Here is a 20673-nt window from a genome sequence, read left to right as displayed (position 1 = left end):
GGCCCAGTGGGTTAAACCCCTGATTATGGCAACAAGACTGAAGACCCGACAGGTCTCAGGTTCGAATCCGGGGAAAGCACCAGCTCCTCATGTGGGGACATGAGAGAAGCCTCCCACAAGGATGGTAAAAATATCAAAACATCTGGGTGTCCCCTGGGCAACGTCCTTGCAAATGGCCAATTCTTTCATACCAGAAGCGACTTGCAGTTTCTCAAGTCACTCCTGGCATGACAAAAATTATTATCATCATCATCATCATCATCATCATCATCATCATCATTGCAAAGACTGGATGTCCCCTGGGGTCTTCCACTGAAACACTGTTAGGTTTATGTTGGTTAAAATTGTTTTTCATTTTAAATATTGTATTTTTCTTTCTTTCTTTCTTTCTTTGCACTACAAATGAGATATGTGTAGTCTGCATAGGAATTTGTTCATGTTTTTTTCAACTATTCACACAAACATTCTCCATCCATCTGCCACTGGCCCGGGTCATCTGTCAAATTTTAAAATGCAATGTGGCCCCTGTGTCCAAAAGTTTCTTAGGGTGAAATGAGAAATTTTTCCTTCAAAAAGGGCTCTGTGGCTTTAAAAGGTCGAGAACTCTGATCTAGGACCTCACCACATTGGGGTTGAAATGGCCCCTCTTTCAGACAGGGCCTGCTGAGCATCATCAGATGACACTGGCTTGGACCACCCCCATTCTTCCCAAAGTGGAGGGGAAGCTTCGCAAGTCACTGTGGGGAGGAAAGTGTATTTTGGGTTGTCTAATGGAGCTACCCACATTTTGTTGCCCTTTCCTCCATCTGATGGGAGAAAGGGCAACACGGTGACGAACACTGTTCTTTGCCCTATATGATGGGGCCTTGTCCTGTCCCCACCATGCGATGGGGGAAGAAGGGAGGGCCCTTTCGCTGGCAACTGCCAGCAAAACAGCATGACCCCAGGGTGTGTGTAAAGAGGCCCCAAGTCTCTGGAAAAGCAAAAAGCAAGTTTGTTTTAATGGGAGTGATATGTTGGAGAAATAAGCTACTCCCTATTGTGAATCATCTTTCAACACACAAAAAGTCATTTGTGGGCTGAAACAGGAACTTTGGAGCCATACATAGTGAAACACCTACATCCTGTGATATAACTTCTATGTCATTGATAAATGAAGTGGAACTTTTCAAATACTTTTGCCCTTCTCTTTCAAACTTCCTGTTTTTAATTACCTAACATGCATGGGTTGTTATTAATAATGGTAAAAAAAATTCGGGAGGGGTTGAAATTTTTTTTGGGGGGGGTTGAAAATTTCACTGGGGGGGGGGGGTTGAAACCTGCCTCTTATTTATTTTATTTATTTATTTACAGCTTTTATATTCCGCCTTTCTCACCCCGCAGGGGACTCAGGGCGGATTACAGTGTGCACATATATGGCAAACATTCAATGCCAATTTTTGACATACAAACATATACAGACATACACAGAGGCTATTTAACTTTTTTGCCGTCAGGGGAGCTGTCGCTTTCATCATCCATCTGCGACGCTGATGAAGCATCTCCGCATTCCCCGCACGCTTCCCCGCTGGAATGCTTTGCCGGAGTCTTCTTTATGGCCTCATAAATCAGTTAATTTAGCCTCCCCACACTTTAAGGTGGTACCTTATTTTCCAACTTGACAGATGCAACTGTCTTTTGAGTTGCAAAAGTCGACAACAGGCTACACACAATTGGTTGGAAACCCACTCCAACCCGGGCTGGCTTCGAACTCATGGCCTTTTGGTCAGAGTGATCTTAATGCAGCTGACACTCAGCCAGCTGCGCCACAATCCCCGCAAAGAGCACAGCAGGGGGCAGAGCAGTCTTCAATAGCCTGCAGCTCCGCCCCTGTCAACCACCTCCACCAAGTCTGGCCTCCTTAATGAGAGCATTCAACATACACACACCCAACTTGGTTGCTTCACTACATCGACTATTGCTGCAAGTAATGACAATGTGAATAAATTGTCAATATTTGCTTGAGATAGTGCTTGCAGTTCTGGAGGGACTCTTAATTTTTTTGCATCTCATAGACTTAGTATGAGGATTTGGTTAACCAGTTAAAATTCATGAGTAAACCAGTTTTTTTTAAAAAAAATCTGAAACATTTCGGGGGGGGGGTTGAACCCCTAAAAAAAAAACCCTCGCTACAGGCCTGGTACTAACCCACCCTGTTACTGTTTACATTTCAGATGCTCCCCTTGTTTCCATTGGGCTTTGTCCCCAAAGATCTCTCCTAATGTATTTAATGGAAATTAAGTTTCCAACCCTTCCATTGTATATTCAAAGAAATGTAGAGGTAGTAAAACACTTAACACCATAGTAGGCTTTGCTCTCACATTCCAAGTTCCTAGCTAATGGGATGAAAGTTATAATGATAATTGATATATAGCAGTCTAGATATGCAGATGACACCACTCTGATGGCCGAAAGCGAGGAGGAACTGAGGAGACTTCTAATCAAGGTGAGAGAAGAAAGCACAAAAGCTGGGTTGTGGCAAAAAAAAAAAAAAACAAAACCAATGATTGACACTTAGGACTACAACAAACATTCAATGCAAAGCAAACAAAATTAGAGCTCCAGGTACAGCTGTACCTGCACCATATATATTTGGTTTTGTGCATGTATTGTAATGAATTTTATTTGTTGGCTTTTTAAGTCTGTTCTGCTGTGTTTTTCAGTATTTTTATGAGTGATGATCACTCATTGGCCTGTATACTGTGTCCAAATTTGGTGTCAATTTGTCCAGTAGTTTTTGAGTTATGTTAATCCCACAAACATTACATTTTTTATTTATATAGAAGATATTCCACCTCAACTGTCATGGCAGTATCTCATGAAATCCTGAGATTTGTAGTTTGGTGAGGTACTTGGCTGAGGGAGGATTTGTGGAGACCAAAAGGTTAGACCAGTGTTTCTCAACCTGGAGGTCGGGACCCCTGGCGGGATCGCGAGGGGGGCGTGCGAGGGGTCACCAAAGACCATCGGAAAATACAGTATTTTCTGTTGGTCATGGGGGTTCTGTATGGGAAGTTTGACCCAATTCTATCATTGATGGGTTTCAGAATGCTCTTTGATTGTAGGTGAACTATAAATCCCAGCAACTACAACTACCAAATGTCAAGTCTATTTTCCCCAAACTTCACCAGTGTTCACAGTTGCCCATGTTTGGTCTGTGTGCCAAGTTTGGTCCAGATCCATCATTGTTTGAGTCCACAGTGCTCTCTGGATGTAGGTGAACTACAACTCCAAGACTCAAGGTCAATGAGTTCCAGTATTTTTTGTTGGTCATGGGAGTTCTGTGTGCCAAATTTGGTTCACTTCTATTGTTGGTGGAGTTCAGAATGCTCTTTGATTGTAGGTGAACTATAAATCCCAGGAACTACAACTCCCAAATGACAAAAATCAACCCCATCCCCAAACCCTACCAGTATTCAAACTTGGGTGTATTGGGTATTTGTGCCGAATTTGGTCCAGTGAATGAAAATACATCCTGCACATCAGGTATTTACATTACGATTCATAACAGTAGCAAAATGACAGTTATGAAGGAGCAACGAAAATAATGTTATGCTTGGGGGTCACCACAACATGAGGAACGGTATTAAGGGGTCGTGACATTAGGAAGGTTGAGAAACACTGGGTTAGACGATATGCCCCTCCCAGATTCAAGATAAACAAACAGCAAAGAGGGAGCACTATTTTCCCCCCCTTCATTGGTGGCAACAGAGTACTTTCTTTCTATGTCACATCTCAAAAGGAAGTGATTTGATGCAAAATCCCGTTGGCTAGGCAGCTGAAGCAATGACCATAGTGTGTACTTTGGTTTTCGTTAATGAGAAAAAAAATAACAATGTTATCAGTCATTAAGTTCTTTGAAAAGGGATCCACGTCACACCTTTATTTATTCCCAAGGGCAACGTGTGACTTTCCAATACTGGGGGACACGGCTCTTTGTTATATGCAATGTTTTCTAATCTTAAACAATGTTTTGAAAGAAAGAAAGAAAGAAAGAAAGAAAGAAAGAAAGGTCAAGTGAGATATGTTTATTCCAGAATCATGCATTTTATTAAATAACCAAGTTAGATCATCCAGCCCAGAACTGTCCTCTCTGACAGGCAGGGTCTCATTCAGCCCTGGTACTTTGGACCTGTTATCTGGCGATGGAACCAAGGCTTTTACACTCTTGATTCCTCATCCTTCCCCAACTCCACACATCAAAGCAAGAGATCAAAAGGCTGCGACACTTCTCTGACTAAGATTATATTATTAAAATCGTATGAGGTTACAATTATAATGAAATTGAAGGACGAAACCCTCAAAAGATTGACTGACTTACAAGCAGTCCTTGATTCACCGCTTCACACATTTTTCAATCTTCAAAACTAATCTAAAACTTAAATACTTATAAAAATTGTTAATAGCAGAAGAAGCCATTCCTTTTACTTAATACAGCTATTACCTCTTCTGATCATGAGGATTTATTCTAACTCGGGGCCCTTCCATACAGCCATATAACCCAGAATATCAAAGCATGAAATCCCACATTATCTGCTTTGAATTGGAATATATGGCAGTGTGGACTCAGATAATGCATTTCAAAGCAGATACTGTGGGATTTTCTACCTTGATATTCTGGAATATAGGACTATGTGGAAGGGCCCTCAGGCTAAGCCTTCACTACCCTATATCTCGGGATCTGATCCCAGATTATGTTTTGAATTGGATTATATGAGTTTCCATTGCCAGATAATCTGGGATAAGCAGATAATCTGGGATCAGATTCTGGGATATAGGGCAAAGTAGAAGAGGCCTCATTCATATGCCACCTGAAAAGAGGGGAGGGGGATACTGAAAACCATTTTCTCTTTAAATCTACATATATGAAAATCTTTGCAATTGTACATAATTTATTATTCAGCTAGAATAGCTGGACTTGATCAACTAAATCTACAGTCTTACACACACAGAATGCAGTGGGATCTAAGAGCCATCCAAACACTACCTTTATCCCAGGAGCATCTGCAGCAAACAGGAGGGTGGCCAGATGCCATTCCCTCAAAACACGGGAGGAAGAGCTTCAAACTACAAGGAAGGAGATTCCGTTTGAACATTAGGAAGAACTTTCTGACTGTAAGAGCCATTCAGTAGTAACTCTCTGCCCCGGAGTGTGGTGGACACTCCTTCTTTGGAAGCTTTTAAACAGAGGCTGGATGGCCATCTGTCGGGAGTGCTTTGAATGCAGGGGGTTGGACTGGATGGCGCATGAGGTCTCTTCCAACTCTATGATTCTTTGATTAGTAAAAAAAAAAAAAAAAGCGAGATTTTCAGGTGTGGGAATATCCCGCTTCTGAGCCGGAAATCTGCATCTTCGAATGAATGAATTGTTTATTGTACCAGCCATAGGCCATGGCGTGACATAATATACAAGCTTTAAAATTACAATAAGCACTTTCCAATATAAACACTAAAACTTATTCCATATACTGGCCCTTTAAAATTATAGTAGCAGTGACATGAGAACAATCACAAATGTCTGGTTTGTATCATTCCAAACTACCTCCATTTCCATTTCTAGCCCATTTCTGCTGTGGACTTTTCGAATTTCTGTAGCACTTGGAAATCACGGGATTTTTTATCTGAGTTTGTTTTTGGGTTTTAGATGTCTGTTCCTGATTGGTTGGTTCCTAAAAAGAAGGTGACAGTTGAGTAGAAGGCGAAAACTTTTTTTTATGTGCCAGAAACTTCATGAAACGTGTGGAGGGCACATTTTCTTCAGCCAGGACAAAGTTGTGGCCCCCTAGTCAACATTGTACATCTTTTCACAATAAGAGCAATTGGGAACAGACATGGATAACCCAGGAACAACAGCCTATCTGCACAGGTGACCCTGCAGCTTATATAACCCAAGAGTGGAACTTATACAATAATTTGCATGTTTGCATGTTCGCATCTTAAGTTGTTTTTTTAAAAAAATCAACATTTCCAGTGGAAGTCCCGTGGCAATTATCTTGTGGGCTGCAAAATCCCACAACAAAGCATCAAGTGTGGACAACAGAGACAGAAATCCCAGGACCAACAAGTCTGTATCTGGACATCTTTGTTGCGATAAGTCTTTGCAGGACCAAGTATGTGTGCAAAGAAAATCCTTATGAGTGGTAATTATCTTGTTCAGCTGGCTAAGTAGGTCAACCAGCAATTTCGTACCACACCCAAGGGTCTATAACTGCTTGAGTTTTTTTGAATACACTCTAGTTCACCAGCGTGGAGTTCCAGCAGGAGATGCTGAAGGAGAGATCCTGAGGGAGAGCTTCTGAAGAGCCTTTTCTCGGAGGAGACCCATGGTCAAAGGCTTGGCTCTGAGGAGCAGTTTGGAGAAGCTACTCTGAGGAGGCTATGGTGAAACAGCTATTTACTTCAGGTTTATTTTGATCTCTCATTTGCTGTAAGATGAAGATGCCTTATTTTATGTTTCTTACAAAGACTGTGTAAATATGTTGCACTTCTGATTTTTGTATGCAACATTGCCAGTAAAGAGTAAAGATTTTTCTGTTCACCTTTATATTGGTCTGAGAGTTTTTGCATTTGGATGCTGGGATATCTGGCTAAAACACGCACTGTGTGACAATCTTCTCAGGCCATGGATTTTTTTGCCCTGACTAAAGCGTGCGATTTAGCGCTGTCTGGAACCGCTCTAACTCTTCTGTGTAGTTGTGCATTTGATTTGTAGTACAGAATTTCTCTAACTGCATTGCTGCTCTAATGCAAATGTTCCCCTTCTGCAAAAAAAAAAAAATCTGAAACATATAGACAAATATATTAGGAACTTCTCCCTGATTTATTTAGAGCCGTTTCACACTACAAAATTATAGCACTTTGAATCCACTCTAACCACTATGGCTACATCCTATGCAATGATGAAGTTTAAAGTTTGAGAAAGCACCTTAAACTAAAATCCCCAGGTTTCCATGGAATGGAACACAGCAGTTAAAGTGGAATCCTATGGCTTATCTACACTGACAAGAAAAGCTGGGCTTACTTCAAACTTAGTGCTGGGTGTCCAGGCAAAGTTGGGGGAGACTCTGGAGTTTTCAGGAAACTCTGAAGTATCTGCAGACTTTGTGTTAGTCTTGCAGCTGGGTTGGGTTCCATTTAGCCCAACCCACTGTCCAAATGGATACCATCACCATCACACTTTCCCTATGTTGAGCAGCATAGGGGAAGTAGATTACTTGTCCTCATTCACGGCTGCCACAAAGCTCTCCTGATGTCAGAAAGGGGTACCCGTGCAACCAGTAACAAGGAGAGGATCGCTTTACCACCTCTTTGCCGGTCACATGGGCACCCCTTTCTGACATGAGTAAATACAGTTCACAATGGTTGGAAGCTTGCAAAGAAATCCATGGTCAGTAGGGAATGGTGGTGGTGATGTGAAGGTTGAGGTGACGTCCCAGCTGAACTGATGTGGTCTTGGTCTGGCTGGACCAGCTAGACACCAGTGCATCCTTCTGGCTAGATACCCATCCAATCACTCTGGATCCAGAATGGTCAATAGGCATCCATAATACTCCAGACTGACCTCCAGTGTGGAACTAACCATAGTGCTATAACTGCATAGTGTGAAAAGGTCTTTATCTGATTTGCCCTTTAAAATACATACAGTTATGCAGATCTAGTAAATCCTAGCACCCGAATGTCTGTAACCCATGCCTTCTTTCATTCTGTTTCACTGAAGATGCCTTTCCAGAAGGCCCTTTGATGCAAATAGGTTGGGATCAGTATAGGAGTTTGTCCAGCAGGAGGGCAAGGAGGCTGGGCAGGAGGACTGCAAACACAATGCCCTGTGGTGCTCGGATGCTGCTGAGTTTGCCATTCCCTACTTGGATAGTGTCAATAAAATAAGCGATATTTCCAAAGTCTATCATGGCACCTGGCTCTTGAAGGACAGACGCTGTAAGGGCTGTGGTACAACCCTTTAGGACAAAGCCCCATATTCCACTTTCTGGAGGGGTAGAACAAAGAAAGAAATGGTATCACAGTTTGTCAACATTTCATTTCCACACTGTGCTATGCTTCCAAAAAATAGCCAGAAAAGGTCATAGAGGGTTCTCAACAAAACACAGGAAGGAAAACAATGACATAATGCAGTCTCCCTCTTCCACCCCTTACTTTCACTTTCTCAATATTTAAATACTATATATATAATAGTCTGAACCTAGTGAATAATACATAACGTCATCACCTACTTTAAAATGTGCATTGATATTCTTCACTAGTTTCTTAGGCATATTTGCATAACTAATTACCATCTCCTGGCCTAAGTATCCCTTTTCAGCTACCGTTGGAGATACAAAAGAGGGACATTTTCAGACCCTCCTATCAGAAATTGCAAGTTGCTTCTAGCATGAGAGACTTGATCATCTGCAAGGACATTACCCAGGGGATGCCCAGATGTTTTACCATCCTGTGGGAGGCTTCTCTCATGTCTCCACATGAGAAGCTGGAGCTGATAGACGGGTGCTCACCCCTCTCCCTGATTTGAACCACTGACCTTTTGGTCAGCAGTCCTACCAGCACAAGGGTTTAACCCATTGTGCCACCAGGGGCTCTAATCTCAACCTAATGTAAACACTGTACTGAGTGAATGGATTATTATTAGGTAGGATTCTATACTGACTGTAAATAAAGAAATATGCAATATACTTTTGCACTCAATTCTATCAACAGTGGGGAAGGGAAGAAAATGAGATGGGTCCCCCTTCTCATCTCCCCACATGAGAAGCTAGAGCTCAACAGACGGGAGGTCATCCACTCCCTGATTCGAACCGCCAACCTTTTGGTCAACAGTCCTGCCAGCACAAGGGTTTAACCCATTGGTCACCTCACTCTCATAAGGCCCTGATACATCTTGATACTTGAGGATCTTGTCTTATTCTTCAAAGCTACTCTTCTAGGTCATTATAATGAATGATTGAACCAAAGTATGGGAAATCTTGAATTATTTCAGTGTCTTAACCTATTCCCAAATTAAAGCATGCTTTAACCACTGAAACATCATTTTCCCCTTTCCAAATTCTGGAGCATGCAAAGGCTCAGTGGTGTGTTTGAGGCAGTCTGCATATGCTCAAAAGACTCCAAACTTCTGCTTATTCTCCCCTCCACCTTCATTCTGCTTTCTTTGTTTTTTTCTCAAGTGTATAACTCTGTAAGTACCTTAAATGTGTTGTAACACATGGTATTTAATGGCTATGTCCAACAAATGTTGTTGTAATAACAAATGTTAAGACTTAGCAAGTTTCTTTAAGTGTATTCTAGTATATGATATTCAATATGTATGTAATTGTAGCAAAATTTTGATTTATACAATAATTTCAGTCCACCAGAAGAAGGCCTGAAGTAAGGCTGAAACCGGTCGTGGGTGGCTGATCCATAAGCAACTCAACATAATAAGATACGACATTGATATTTTTTTAAGAGACTGTACCAAAATTTACACAATATTGTTGGACATCACTGTGAAATTGAACAGTACAACATGTTTATATAACTGCATGCTGAATTCTATTATTGTTTACTTTCTGTATAAGTGGTACTTTTGTTTGTGTGTACATATTCAGGAATCCATTTATATTATACTGGCACAAGGGTTTAAGCCATTGTGTCACCGGGGGCTCCAATAATAATGATGATGTTGTTTATGAACCTCCATTACCCAACCCGGTTTTTGGCTCTTAAGGCAAGCGGGAGAGGGATGGCATTTCTGTAGCCCTACAGTAAAACTATGTAGTCTTACTAAATATGGAATAGTTATAGATATGTCACTGTAGTTTATGAATCCATAACCGCAGTACTAAATGCCAGCTATTGGCAATAAAATATTCAAAACTGTGATTGTGAATGCAACTCATGTTTCATGTGACTGAAAAAGTCAGAAGACTTCTCTGTTTCTATTCTATTTGTTAATCATTTTTGCATGCACACATACACTATGAGCCCAGGGGAAATCTGACCCAAAGCAGCCAAATCTAGAGCCATTGGAGTGGTTCACATCTCACCTCCTCTGTATGCCACTGGTCCAGTGAATTGAGAATACAGTTATAATATACTAGCTGTACCTGCCACAAGTTGCTGTGGCCAACCTTCCCTCCTTCCTCCGCTCCCTCTTTCCTTCCTTCCCTTTTCTTCTTTCCTTCCTTCCTTCTCTACCTCTGCTTCCTTCCCCCTTTTTCTTTTCCTTCTCTTTCTCTTTCTTCCTTCTCTACCTCTTTCCTTCCTTTACTTTTTCCTTCCATCCTTCTTCCTCTCTTTCCTTCTTTCCTTTCCTCACTCTTTCTCTTTCTTTCCCTCTTTCCTTCACTCTCTTTTTCCTTCCTTCCCTTATTTTCTTTCCCTCTCCACATCTTTCCTTCCTTCCCCTTTTCTTTTCCTTCTGCTTTCTCTCCTTTCTTCCTTCTCTGCTTCTTTCCTTCCTTCGTTCTTTGCTTCCATTCTTCCTTCTTTCTTTCCCTCCCTCTTTCTCACACACATTCTTTCTTTCTCCCCTTCCTTCCCTTCTTTTCTGTATCATCAATTAGCTTTTCATCATTTAGCTTTTGGGGTTTTTTAAAGTTCTTTCCATTGTTTTTGGGAGGGTTTTATTAGTGATGTTCATTCTTGGTCTGTTAGGGGTATAGTGGCCACGGTGGTCCACGCTCTTGTTACATCCCGATTGGATTACTGCAACGCACTCTACGTGGGGTTGCCTTTGAAGACTGCTCGGAAACTCCAACTGGTCCAGCGGGAGGCAGCCAGATTGCTCACCGGAGCGACTTACAGGGAGCACACCACCCCCCTGTTGTGTCAGCTCCACTGGCTGCCGATCCAATTCCGAGCACAATTCAAAGTGCTGGTTTTGACCTACAAAACCCTATACGGTTCCGGCCCAGTGTATCTGTCCGAACGGATCTCCCTCTACGTCCCACCTCGGAACCTAAGATCTTCTGGGGAGGCCCTGCTCTCGACCCCGCCTTTATCACAAGTGAGATTGGCGGGGACGAGGAGCAGGGCCTTCTCGGTGGTGGCCCCCCACCTGTGGAACTCACTCCCCGGGGAGATTAGATCGGCAACGTCCCTCCTTTCATTTAGGAAAAAGTTGAAAACCTGGATATGGGACCAGGCATTTGGACATCAAGGCAGCTAAAGAAAGACCTGATGACGAGCTGGAATTTGATGAGACGGAATGGATTTACAAAACTTCGAACGCTGAGCTCAGGATTAGCCTACTACTGTGTTATTGTATTTTGTGTAGTGATGTTTTTAAATTTTAATATGTAATTGTTTAATTTGCTTATATATGTATGTATATGTGACAAGGCATCGAATTGTGCCTTCCTTTGTAAGCCGCCCTGAGTCCCCCCCCGGGGGTGAGAAGGGCGGGGTAAAAGTGACGGAAATAAATAAATAAATAAATAAATAAATAAATAAATAGTGTCCAAATTTAGTGTCAATTCGTCCAGTGGTTTTTGAGTTAGGTTAATCCCACAAATGAACATTACATTTTTATTTATATAGATGAGAAAAAACCACAAAGTTAAAAACTTGGTATCATACTAAATTTCCTTTGATCAGAAGCTGGCCACTTAAAGTGCCTCTGGTGTGGCTGTAAGAAGGTCCTCTGCTGTGCGTGTGGCAGGGCTCAGACTGCATTGTAATAGGTGGTCTGCAATTTGCTCTTCCCCACACTTGCATGTCGTGGAATCCACTTTGTAGCCCCATTTCTTAAGATTGGCTCTGCATCTCATGGTGCCAGAGCGCAGCCTGTTCAGCGCTTTCCAAGTTGCCCAGCCTTCTGTGTGCCCAGGAGGGCATTAGGTGAACTTAACTGAGTAATTGATGCAAAATACTGGTCATTTTTAATGATGAGATAGATAGATATTCATAAGAACTTATGCGTGCTTTGTGTTCTGTAACCAGGGTTGGAATCCCTGCTTGGCCATGAAAGCCCACTGGATTATTTTTGGTGAGTCACACACTCTCTGCCCCAGAAAACCCCATGGTAGGTTCACCTTAAGTAGCCATGTCAGAAATGACTCAATGGCACACAATCACAAAATTAATAAGAAATAAGAAGAAATGTACTGGATGCTAATTTACCATTCATGAGTTTCCCAGTGATGTTGACGCATCGGTCCTGGGCCTCAAAACACTTTATCTTCGTGGGATTACAGGGTTCAGGACTCGCAGCAAAGCATGAGGGGCACATCATATTAGAAGTCTTGTTGGACTCCTTTGTTACTAAAGAGATGAGAAAAGGCAAGAGTAAACATACCACTGAGCTAAAATGTCCATCCAAAATAACACCCTTCCAAGCAGCTGGTAAAAAATGAAAAAGTGCAGAGCAAAAAGGCAGTTTTCCCATTATCCATTTCCCAAAAGCTGGGATGGCAGTTGTTGGAAAGTAAGGGACCATGTTAGTCTTACAGGAGACCTGAGAATGCTGTGAGGTCAGCTGTGATCAGCAGTGCTGTAGAATTTGAAGAGGCACGAATGGAGGGCAAAAGAGAGAAACGTGCTAAGAGGAAGTAAAGGGGTGAATAGAGCTTATTAGGTGAAAGATATGTTGAAAATGCAGAAATGCAAGCCCAAGAAAGAGGTTTGTCCTTTGGCCTACAGAAGAGCGAGGGCAAAAGAGAGATAGAGTTTTGGAAAGCACAGGATGCAGAGTTGAAGGATAAGGGACAGGATGACATCCAAGAATTTGAAGTCATAACATGCATGTTTGCTCGAAGTATGCCGAAGGTTATCAGTTTTGTTGGCACCGAAATGGAAGAAGGTGAAAGAACATGTTTTTGAAAGGAAGTTTGGAAGAGGGTGGATCTGTTCATGATCTGTTCATGACACGATAGGAGAAAATGGTATAAAGAATGAACTGAAAAATCAAATGGCACTTGTCAGGCTGTTTCTGTCCTTGTGCAGCCGCACTTGCAACAAAAGGATTTTTGCTTCAAACCTCACGGAGACTGCTTGTCTTTTTAGAATCACCAATTTGCCAATTAGAAATAGTTCCCTTCAGAAGGCGCCTCAAGCCAACCTTGATCAAGACCACCTTCCACCTGGAAACCGATGCCCTCACTGCGGGAGAACATGTAGGTCAAGAATAGGGCTCCACAGTAACCTACGTACCCACTACCAGGACACCACACTTGGATCGCCTATGTAAGTAAGCACTGAGAATGCTACATTCCTGTTGCATGCCCCTATCTCTCTCTCTCTCTCTCTCTATCTATCTATCTATCTATCTATCTGCCTTCCAACTGTTTCTAAATGCTCATCTGGACCTTTATACAGAACAGGAATGGTTTCCTGTTGAAATCCTTTTTTTAAAGAGGCTTCTTGTGTGCCCGATATTTCAAGTCATGGCATAAAAGAAAAGTATGAATAAGAAGAGGATGAAAATACAAATGAAATACATCAAAAGCAACCGTGAAGCCAACCTTTTCCTGAGAACTCCAAAACATCTCACTTACGGGCTAAGTCCGTGATACACCTGTCCTTGTTGTGACAGCATTTGGCTTGACTATTCAGGTAAAAGTCTTTCCCTGCTGAGATGAATATATTCTCTTCACTGCATTGATCAAAACTGGCTGACTTTGGCTGGCAACCTAGATACAAATCTGATGACGTTTCTTTTTCATCTGTTTAAAAAAAAAAAGAGGGGGAAGATTTTAGTATTGGGAATGCCAACTTTTGTTGAAACCAATGGGAAAAGCAGTGAAAACCCCATGTCCTATTATGAGATGAATACAGCAAGCCCTGGAGCAGCTAACAGATTAAGACAGAGACACGTGTGATTAGATAACATCAGAGTATGCTCAAGTTGGCAAAGTTTGCTTTTGCCTGAAGTTACTGGGAAGGACAAGCTTTCTTTTCCCCTCCTCTTATTCCTCCTCCTGAGCTGAGTTCAAACTGCTTTTGAATTTTGAACTCACTTTGACGCACATGATGCCAACTGAGGAAAACAACCCAGGATTTAGAGGAATAGCGAACTTAGGACATTGCTGTGAGTTTTCCGGGATGTATGGCCATGTTCCAGAAGCATTCTCTCCTGACGTTTCACCAACATCTATGGCAGGCATCATCAGAGGGTGTGACCTCACAAACTCTGAGGATGCCTGCCATAGATGTGGGCGAAATGTCAGGAGAGAATCCTTCTGGAACATGGCCATACAGCCCGGAAAACTCACAGCAACCCAGTTCTTCAGGCTATGAAAGCTTTCGACAACAAATTAGGACGTTACTTAAAAAGCTGCAAAAGTGGGATGGCAGAGGATTCCTTGTCCAATGGAATAGTTGAATGGTATGGAAGAGGCATGCTATGCAAATATGGGATTTGCAAAATAAGATAAGGCCTTTTCAGAGGCAGTCCCTAGATTCTGGAATGATATCCTTCCACTTTTCTGTTTTCTCCCCTTGTAAAAGGTAAAGGTTGTCCCCTGACATTAAGTCCAGTCATGTCTGACTCTGGTGTGTGATGCTTATCTCCATTTCTAAGCCAAAAAGCCAGCGTTGTCCATAGACACCTCCAAGGTCATGTGGCTGGCATGACTGCATGGAGCGCCGTTACCTTCCCGCTGGAGCGGTACCTATTGATCTACTCACATTTGCATGTTTTCGAACTGCTAGGTTGGCAGAAGCTAGGGCTAATAGCGGAAGCTCACGCCTCTCCCCGGAATTGAACCTGCAACCTTTCGGTCAACAAGCTCAGCAGCTCAGTGCTCTAACCCACTGCGCCACCAGGGGCTCTTCCCTTGTATGTGATGTTATTAATTGAAAATTGCAAAGAATTTGATTCTGTTTGACTGTTGATTTTTGTATGTTTTCAGCTACAATGTATTTATTTTGAATTGCAATTGCGTTCCAGTTTTTTAATAAAAATTGTGTAAATGAAAAAAGGGAAGAAAAAGAAACATAAAAATGTTAACAAAATGTTATACAGAAACATAATGTGAATCTTATACAGACTATTAACAATGGTACAATTATCCCTTCTTATCAAACCCCTACCCCTCTTACCCTATACCCGTGAACTCATCACCCAAGACCTCCGACACCACTCAGAGTGGATCTCATATCTATTTATTTATTTACTACTAGCCATCCCCTGCCATGTGTTGCTGTGGCCCAGTCCATGTATATGTGTTTTGTGTGTGTATGTATGTCTATATGTGTATATATGTGGTTTTGCTCATGCGTTGTAATGATGATGATGATGATGATGATGATGATTGTTGTTGTTATTATTATTATTATTATTATTATTATTATTATTATTATTATGGCTTTTAAGTCTCTTCCACTTTGTTTTCAGTGTTTTTATGAGTGATGGTCACTCATTTGGCCTGATAGGTGTATTGTGTCTGAATTTGGTGTCAATTTGTCCAGTGGTTTTTGAGTTATGTTAATCCCACAAACGAACATTACATTTTTATTTATATAGATTTAATTACTATATTTATACTCTGCCCTTCTCACCCCAAAAGGAACTCAGAGTGGCTTGTAAACTGGCAACAATTCAATGCTGTACGAACAAACATATAAAAACAATAAGCATATACATTAAACCATAAAAGTTAAGAAAAAATCTATGCATTAAAACCAATTGTCAAAATCCAGGAGCCATTCCAGTCCTTACTCTGAGAAGGCTTTGTCCAACAGCCAAGTTTTTAATTTCTTTCTAAAGGTTAGGAGGGAGCTAATCTAATTTCACTGGGGAGGGAGTTCCACAGCTGAAGGGCCATCACTGAGAAGGCCCTTCCTCTCGTCCCCACCAGTCACTTCTGCAAATGAGGTGGGACCGAGAGCAGGCCTCTCCAGAAGATCTTAACTTCCAAGGTGGTTAACAGAGGGAGATACATTTGGACAGATATTTTTTATTTTATTTATTTATTATTTAAACTTATATGCCGCCACTCCCCTGGGGCTCGGAGCGGCTTACAAGACTAGCTAAAATCTAACAAAATTTAAAAGCAATTTAAAACAATTTTAAAACAACACTATCAAACATTAAAGGGCTGTCGAAACAGGTATGTCTTACATGCCCTGCGGAAAACTGGTAAGTCCCGCAAGGCACGGACTTCAGGTGGCAGAGTATTCCAGAGTAATGGTGCCACTGCTGTGAAGGCTCTGTGTCTGGTTGCTGTTAGACGCAAGGTCTTGACACTGGGGACTTCCAATAGATCTTGGTCCTCAGAACGGAGGGATCTCTGGGGTTGGTAGGGGGTGAGGCGGTCCCTCAGATACATCGGCCCCAGACCATGCAAGGCTTTAAAGGTGAGTACCATCACTTTGAAAGTGATCCGGTGCTCAATTGGTAACCAATGCAGCTGTAGTAAGATTGGTGTTATGTGGCATCTCATTGGAATTCCCGCAAGAAGCCGAGCAGCTGCATTTTGTACCAACTTGAGCTTCCGGATCACCGACAAAGGAAGGCCAATGTAGAGAGCGTTACAGTAGTCCAGTCTTGAGATGACCGTGGCCTGGATCACTGTAGCTAGGTCGTCCCTGGACAGGGAGGGGGCCAGCCGTCTAGCCTGCCGCAGATGAAAGAAGGCGGTTCTGCTAACGGCGGAGACCTGGGCTTCCATCGTCAGCAGAGGGTCCAAAAGGACTCCCAGACTCTTTACCAGTGATGATGGGCATAGTGCCTTGCCATCCAGGGTAGGCAGCTGGATGTCCCCACTGCCCGTTCGACCCAGCCATAGGATCTCCGTCTTTGCTGGATTCACCCTCAACCTGCTGGCACGCAACCATCCAGTAACGGCCTTGAGGCACTGATGGAAACAATCGGGTACAGAGTCCGGTCGGCCTTCCATCTTCAGCACCAGCTGAGTGTCATCGGCGTACTGATAACACTCAAGCCCAAAACCTCGAACTAGCTGAGCAAGTGGTCGCATATAGATGTTGAATAACAGAGGGGAGAGAATGGCCCCCTGAGGAACCCCACAAGATAGAGGGGACCTCTCAGAGACCAGGCCTCCCCTCTCCACTCACTGTCCACGGTTGTGAAGAAAGGAGAACAGCCAGTTTAAAGCTGTCCCCCTGACTCCAGCAACAGCAAGACGGTGGGTCAAAAGATTGTGGTCGACTGTGTCAAATGCTGCTGTGAGATCCAATAGCACAAGCAGCGCTGACCCACCCTGGTCAAGCTGGCATCGAAGGTGATCCGTGATGGAGACCAGCACAGTCTCTGTCCCATGCCCCGCACGGAAGCTGGACTGGAAGGGATCTAGTCCACCTGTGTCATCTAGGAATTGCTGCAACTGCTCCGCTGCTGCCCTCTCAATCACCTTGCCCAGGAACGAGAGATTCGAAACTGGGCGGTAACTGGAGGGAACCGAAGGATCTAAATCTGGTTTCTTCAGCAGGGGAGAGACCACCGCCTCTTTTAAACCCTCTGGAAAAACTCCTTGCTCAAGGGAGCTGTTTATAATCTTCAACAGAGGGTCGTGTAATCCCTCCAAGCAGGATTTCACCAGCCAAGAGGGACACGGATCGAAGGAGCAAGTGGTCGGTCTGGCTGCAGCTATGAGCCTATCGACAGCCCTGCGTCCAGCGGGATGAACCGGTTGAGGATGGGCCCCGCAAGTGGCCACGGAGTCTCAAGTTCTCTCACTGTATCAATTGTAGCGGGGAGGTCCCGGCAAAGTAGCGAGATCTTGTCTGCAAAGTAGCTCTGAAAAACCTCGGCTGAAGGGGCCTGATCACCACTTTTTGGGACGGTAGGAACCGTCGTTAGAGATCGAATTATTTTTAACAATTTTGCCGGGCATGAGTTAGCAGACGCTATCAAAGAAGCATAATATACTCGCTTTGCCTCAGTGATAGCTGGGCCAGAACTGTTTAGGGCTTTATAGGCTAAAGACAGCACTTTGAATTGTGCTCAGTAGCAGACTGGCAGGATCTGATCCAGGTTATCTGCTTTGAACTGGATTATATGAGTCTCCACTGCCAAATAATCTGGGATAGGAAGATAATCTGGGATTAGGTCCTGGAATATAGCGCAGTGTAGATGGGCCATAGTTATCTGAAAATCTGGCACACATACTTACCGAATGTATACGCAATTGCAATACAGTCTCCTTCCATGGTGCAGGATTTTTCCTTAGAGCATAGATGGTCTCCACTATTACATTCACAAGTCAGCATTGAGTTTGCTAAAGGGAAAATAACAACAGCAGCAATAACAACAGAAACAATAACAGCAGGAACCTTGTTTCTTTTCCTACAAACTTTTAATGTTACCCAGAAACCTAGTATAGGTTTTTCCCCGACATTAAGTCGAGTCATATCTGACTCTGGGGTGTGGTGCTCATCTCCATTTCTAAGCCAAAGAGCCAGCATCATCCATAGACACCTCCAAGGTCATGTGGCCAGCATGACTGCATGGAGCGCCGTTATTTATTATTATTAGAGCAAGAAATATTCTACTTTTGTGACTGGTGTAAAAATCACTGTGTATTTACAATAGTCTTGTGTTCTCTATATCACCCAATGCTGTATTATATAAATTGTATATACGTTCAGTGTTGTATTATATAAATTGTAAAAAACATTTACCTCTGTGATTTATGTATGACTGCTTGTAGTGGATTTGTATCTTTGCAATTAAAAAAGGGGGCAGCTGGCAAGTCCCTAACACCAACATACAGTGCCATCATCAAACTGGGCATAATTTGATGTCACACAGCATGTTAGCTTTATAACATTTCCTTTGGCCTTTTGGCCTGTTTTAGCTCTCTTAATGATGAGCTGAAACTGCTTGGAAGCATAACTGGAGATCTGCCAACATAAGAGCTCCTCAGGAATTGTCTTCTTTAGAACTAGCAACCAATTCACTCTCCCTAAGTGCTCCAAAGAAAGCCGTAAGAGTGGTCGCATGAAAAGGAGCTCTTTTCATGCGACCAAAATGGGGGACGCCTGGCTCGAGAGCAGTATGTGTGAAAAAGATCTTGGAGTCCTCGTGGACAACAAGTTAAACATGAGCCAACAATGTGATGTGGCGGCCAAAAAAGCCAATGGGATTTTGGCCTGCATCAATAGGAGCCTAGTGTCTAGATCTAGGGAAGTCATGCTACCCCTCTAATGCTACCCCTTGGTTAGACCACATCTGGAATACTGTGTCCAATTCTGGGCACCACAATTCAAGAGAAATATTGACAAGCTGGAATGTGTCCAGAGGAGGGCGACTAAGCTGATCAAGGGTCTGGAGAACAAGCCCTATGAGGAGCGGCTTAAGGAGCTGGGCATGTTTAGCCTGAAGAAGAGAAGCTGAGAAGAGATATGATAGCCATGTATAAATATGTGAGAGGAAGCCACAGGGAGGAGGGAGCAAGCTTGTTTTCTGCTTCCTTGGAGACTAGGACGTGAAACAATGGCTTCAAACTACAAGAACTTCATGACTGTGAGAACTGTTCAGCAGTCGAACTCTCTGCCCCGGAGTGTGGTGGAGGCTCCTTCTTTGGAAGCTTTTAAACAGAGGCTGGATGGTCATCTGTCAGGGGTGATTTGAATGCAATATTCCTGCTTCTTGGCAGGGGGTTGGACTGGATGGCCCATGAGGTCTCTTCCAACTCTTTGATTCTCTGATTCTATGATTCTATGATTCTTCGTATGGGGATAAACACACTGATTGCTAAACCTGATTCAAACCTTTTAAAAACCCCTGATGAGATGGGCTGTCTATCGTCCTGAGGCCTACCATATTCCCATGTCCATCCCTCCAACAATTTATCAATATGAAAAACTTTGAGTTTTAAATAAGAAGGCTATTCCTGACACCATCTGGTTTGTGGGTCTAAACCCTTTCTCCTGAGAAAATATAGAATTGGATGTTTGGATAGTCTGGCATGATCTCCTGCTGGATATCAACATTGGGTATCTGGTATCTGAAACGCTCCATCTATATAGGGGACAAAACATTGGCCAAGGAGATATTGGTTCCCATGATGTGAAAAGCGCGAAACCAGATGTAATGTCTAAGGCATTGAAGTGTAAGAAACAGCCCCCATAATCATAATTGATTCAGAAGTCAGAGAGTTAATAGCTTGAACAGTGTCCCTGTTGCCAAATCAAAAATGGACTGTAGAGTTAGTAAACTCGCATGTCCATATTGATACAGCCACCAGAATAGGAAAAGATTCCAGGAAAATGAGGTCAGTCGTAACACCTTCTGTATGCCAATGTGTGGGCCATCATTCTGCACAAGTGTTCATTAAAATAGACTCCAAAACCAATCGCCTGAAGAACTTGATGCAACCTGTGAGGCATTTTTCAACAGTAGTCCAGGTCTCCAAAATGAAACCCCATGGAAACCAGTCAAATATTGTAGCCAAAAAGCTAGGTCTGCTTCAATAGTCCATATGTAGTGATAGGGTAGCAAAACTCCAGAGATGGTACTGCATAACCTGTGCAAAACCTTTCAGCCATTAGGGAACACCTAACACCAAAGTCAGTTGTTGGTATGCAGACAGCAACGCATCACATTCGCAGGTGGTGCAGTGGATTAAAACGCTGTGCCGGCAGGACTGAAGACCAACAGGTCGCAGATTCGATTCTGGGGAGAGGTGGATGAGCTCCCTCTATCCGCTCCAGCTCCTCATGCGGGGACATGAGAGA

At 43.0% G+C, this 20673-nt stretch overlaps 1 protein-coding gene across 1 annotated transcript; it reads right to left on the bottom strand.

Annotated features, from left to right (window-relative positions):
- Window positions 1-12112: 12112 nt before the first annotated feature.
- LOC132780937 (protein RoBo-1-like) lies at window positions 12113-18204 on the bottom strand. Its single transcript, XM_067461473.1, has 4 exons — window positions 18108-18204; window positions 13527-13694; window positions 13183-13185; window positions 12113-12294 (listed from the first exon to the last, which is right to left on the bottom strand). The coding sequence occupies exons 1-4, from the start codon at window positions 18202-18204 to the stop codon at window positions 12113-12115; spliced, it is 450 nt and encodes a 149-aa protein (XP_067317574.1).
- Between the last annotated feature and the right edge of the window lie 2469 nt (window positions 18205-20673).

Source organism: Anolis sagrei, chromosome Y (genome assembly GCF_037176765.1).
Source record: "Anolis sagrei isolate rAnoSag1 chromosome Y, rAnoSag1.mat, whole genome shotgun sequence".
In the NCBI taxonomy this organism is placed as follows: Eukaryota; Metazoa; Chordata; class Lepidosauria; order Squamata; family Dactyloidae; genus Anolis; species Anolis sagrei.
Note: the sequence above shows the minus strand (reverse complement) of the source record. Positions and strands in the feature narration are given on the sequence as shown.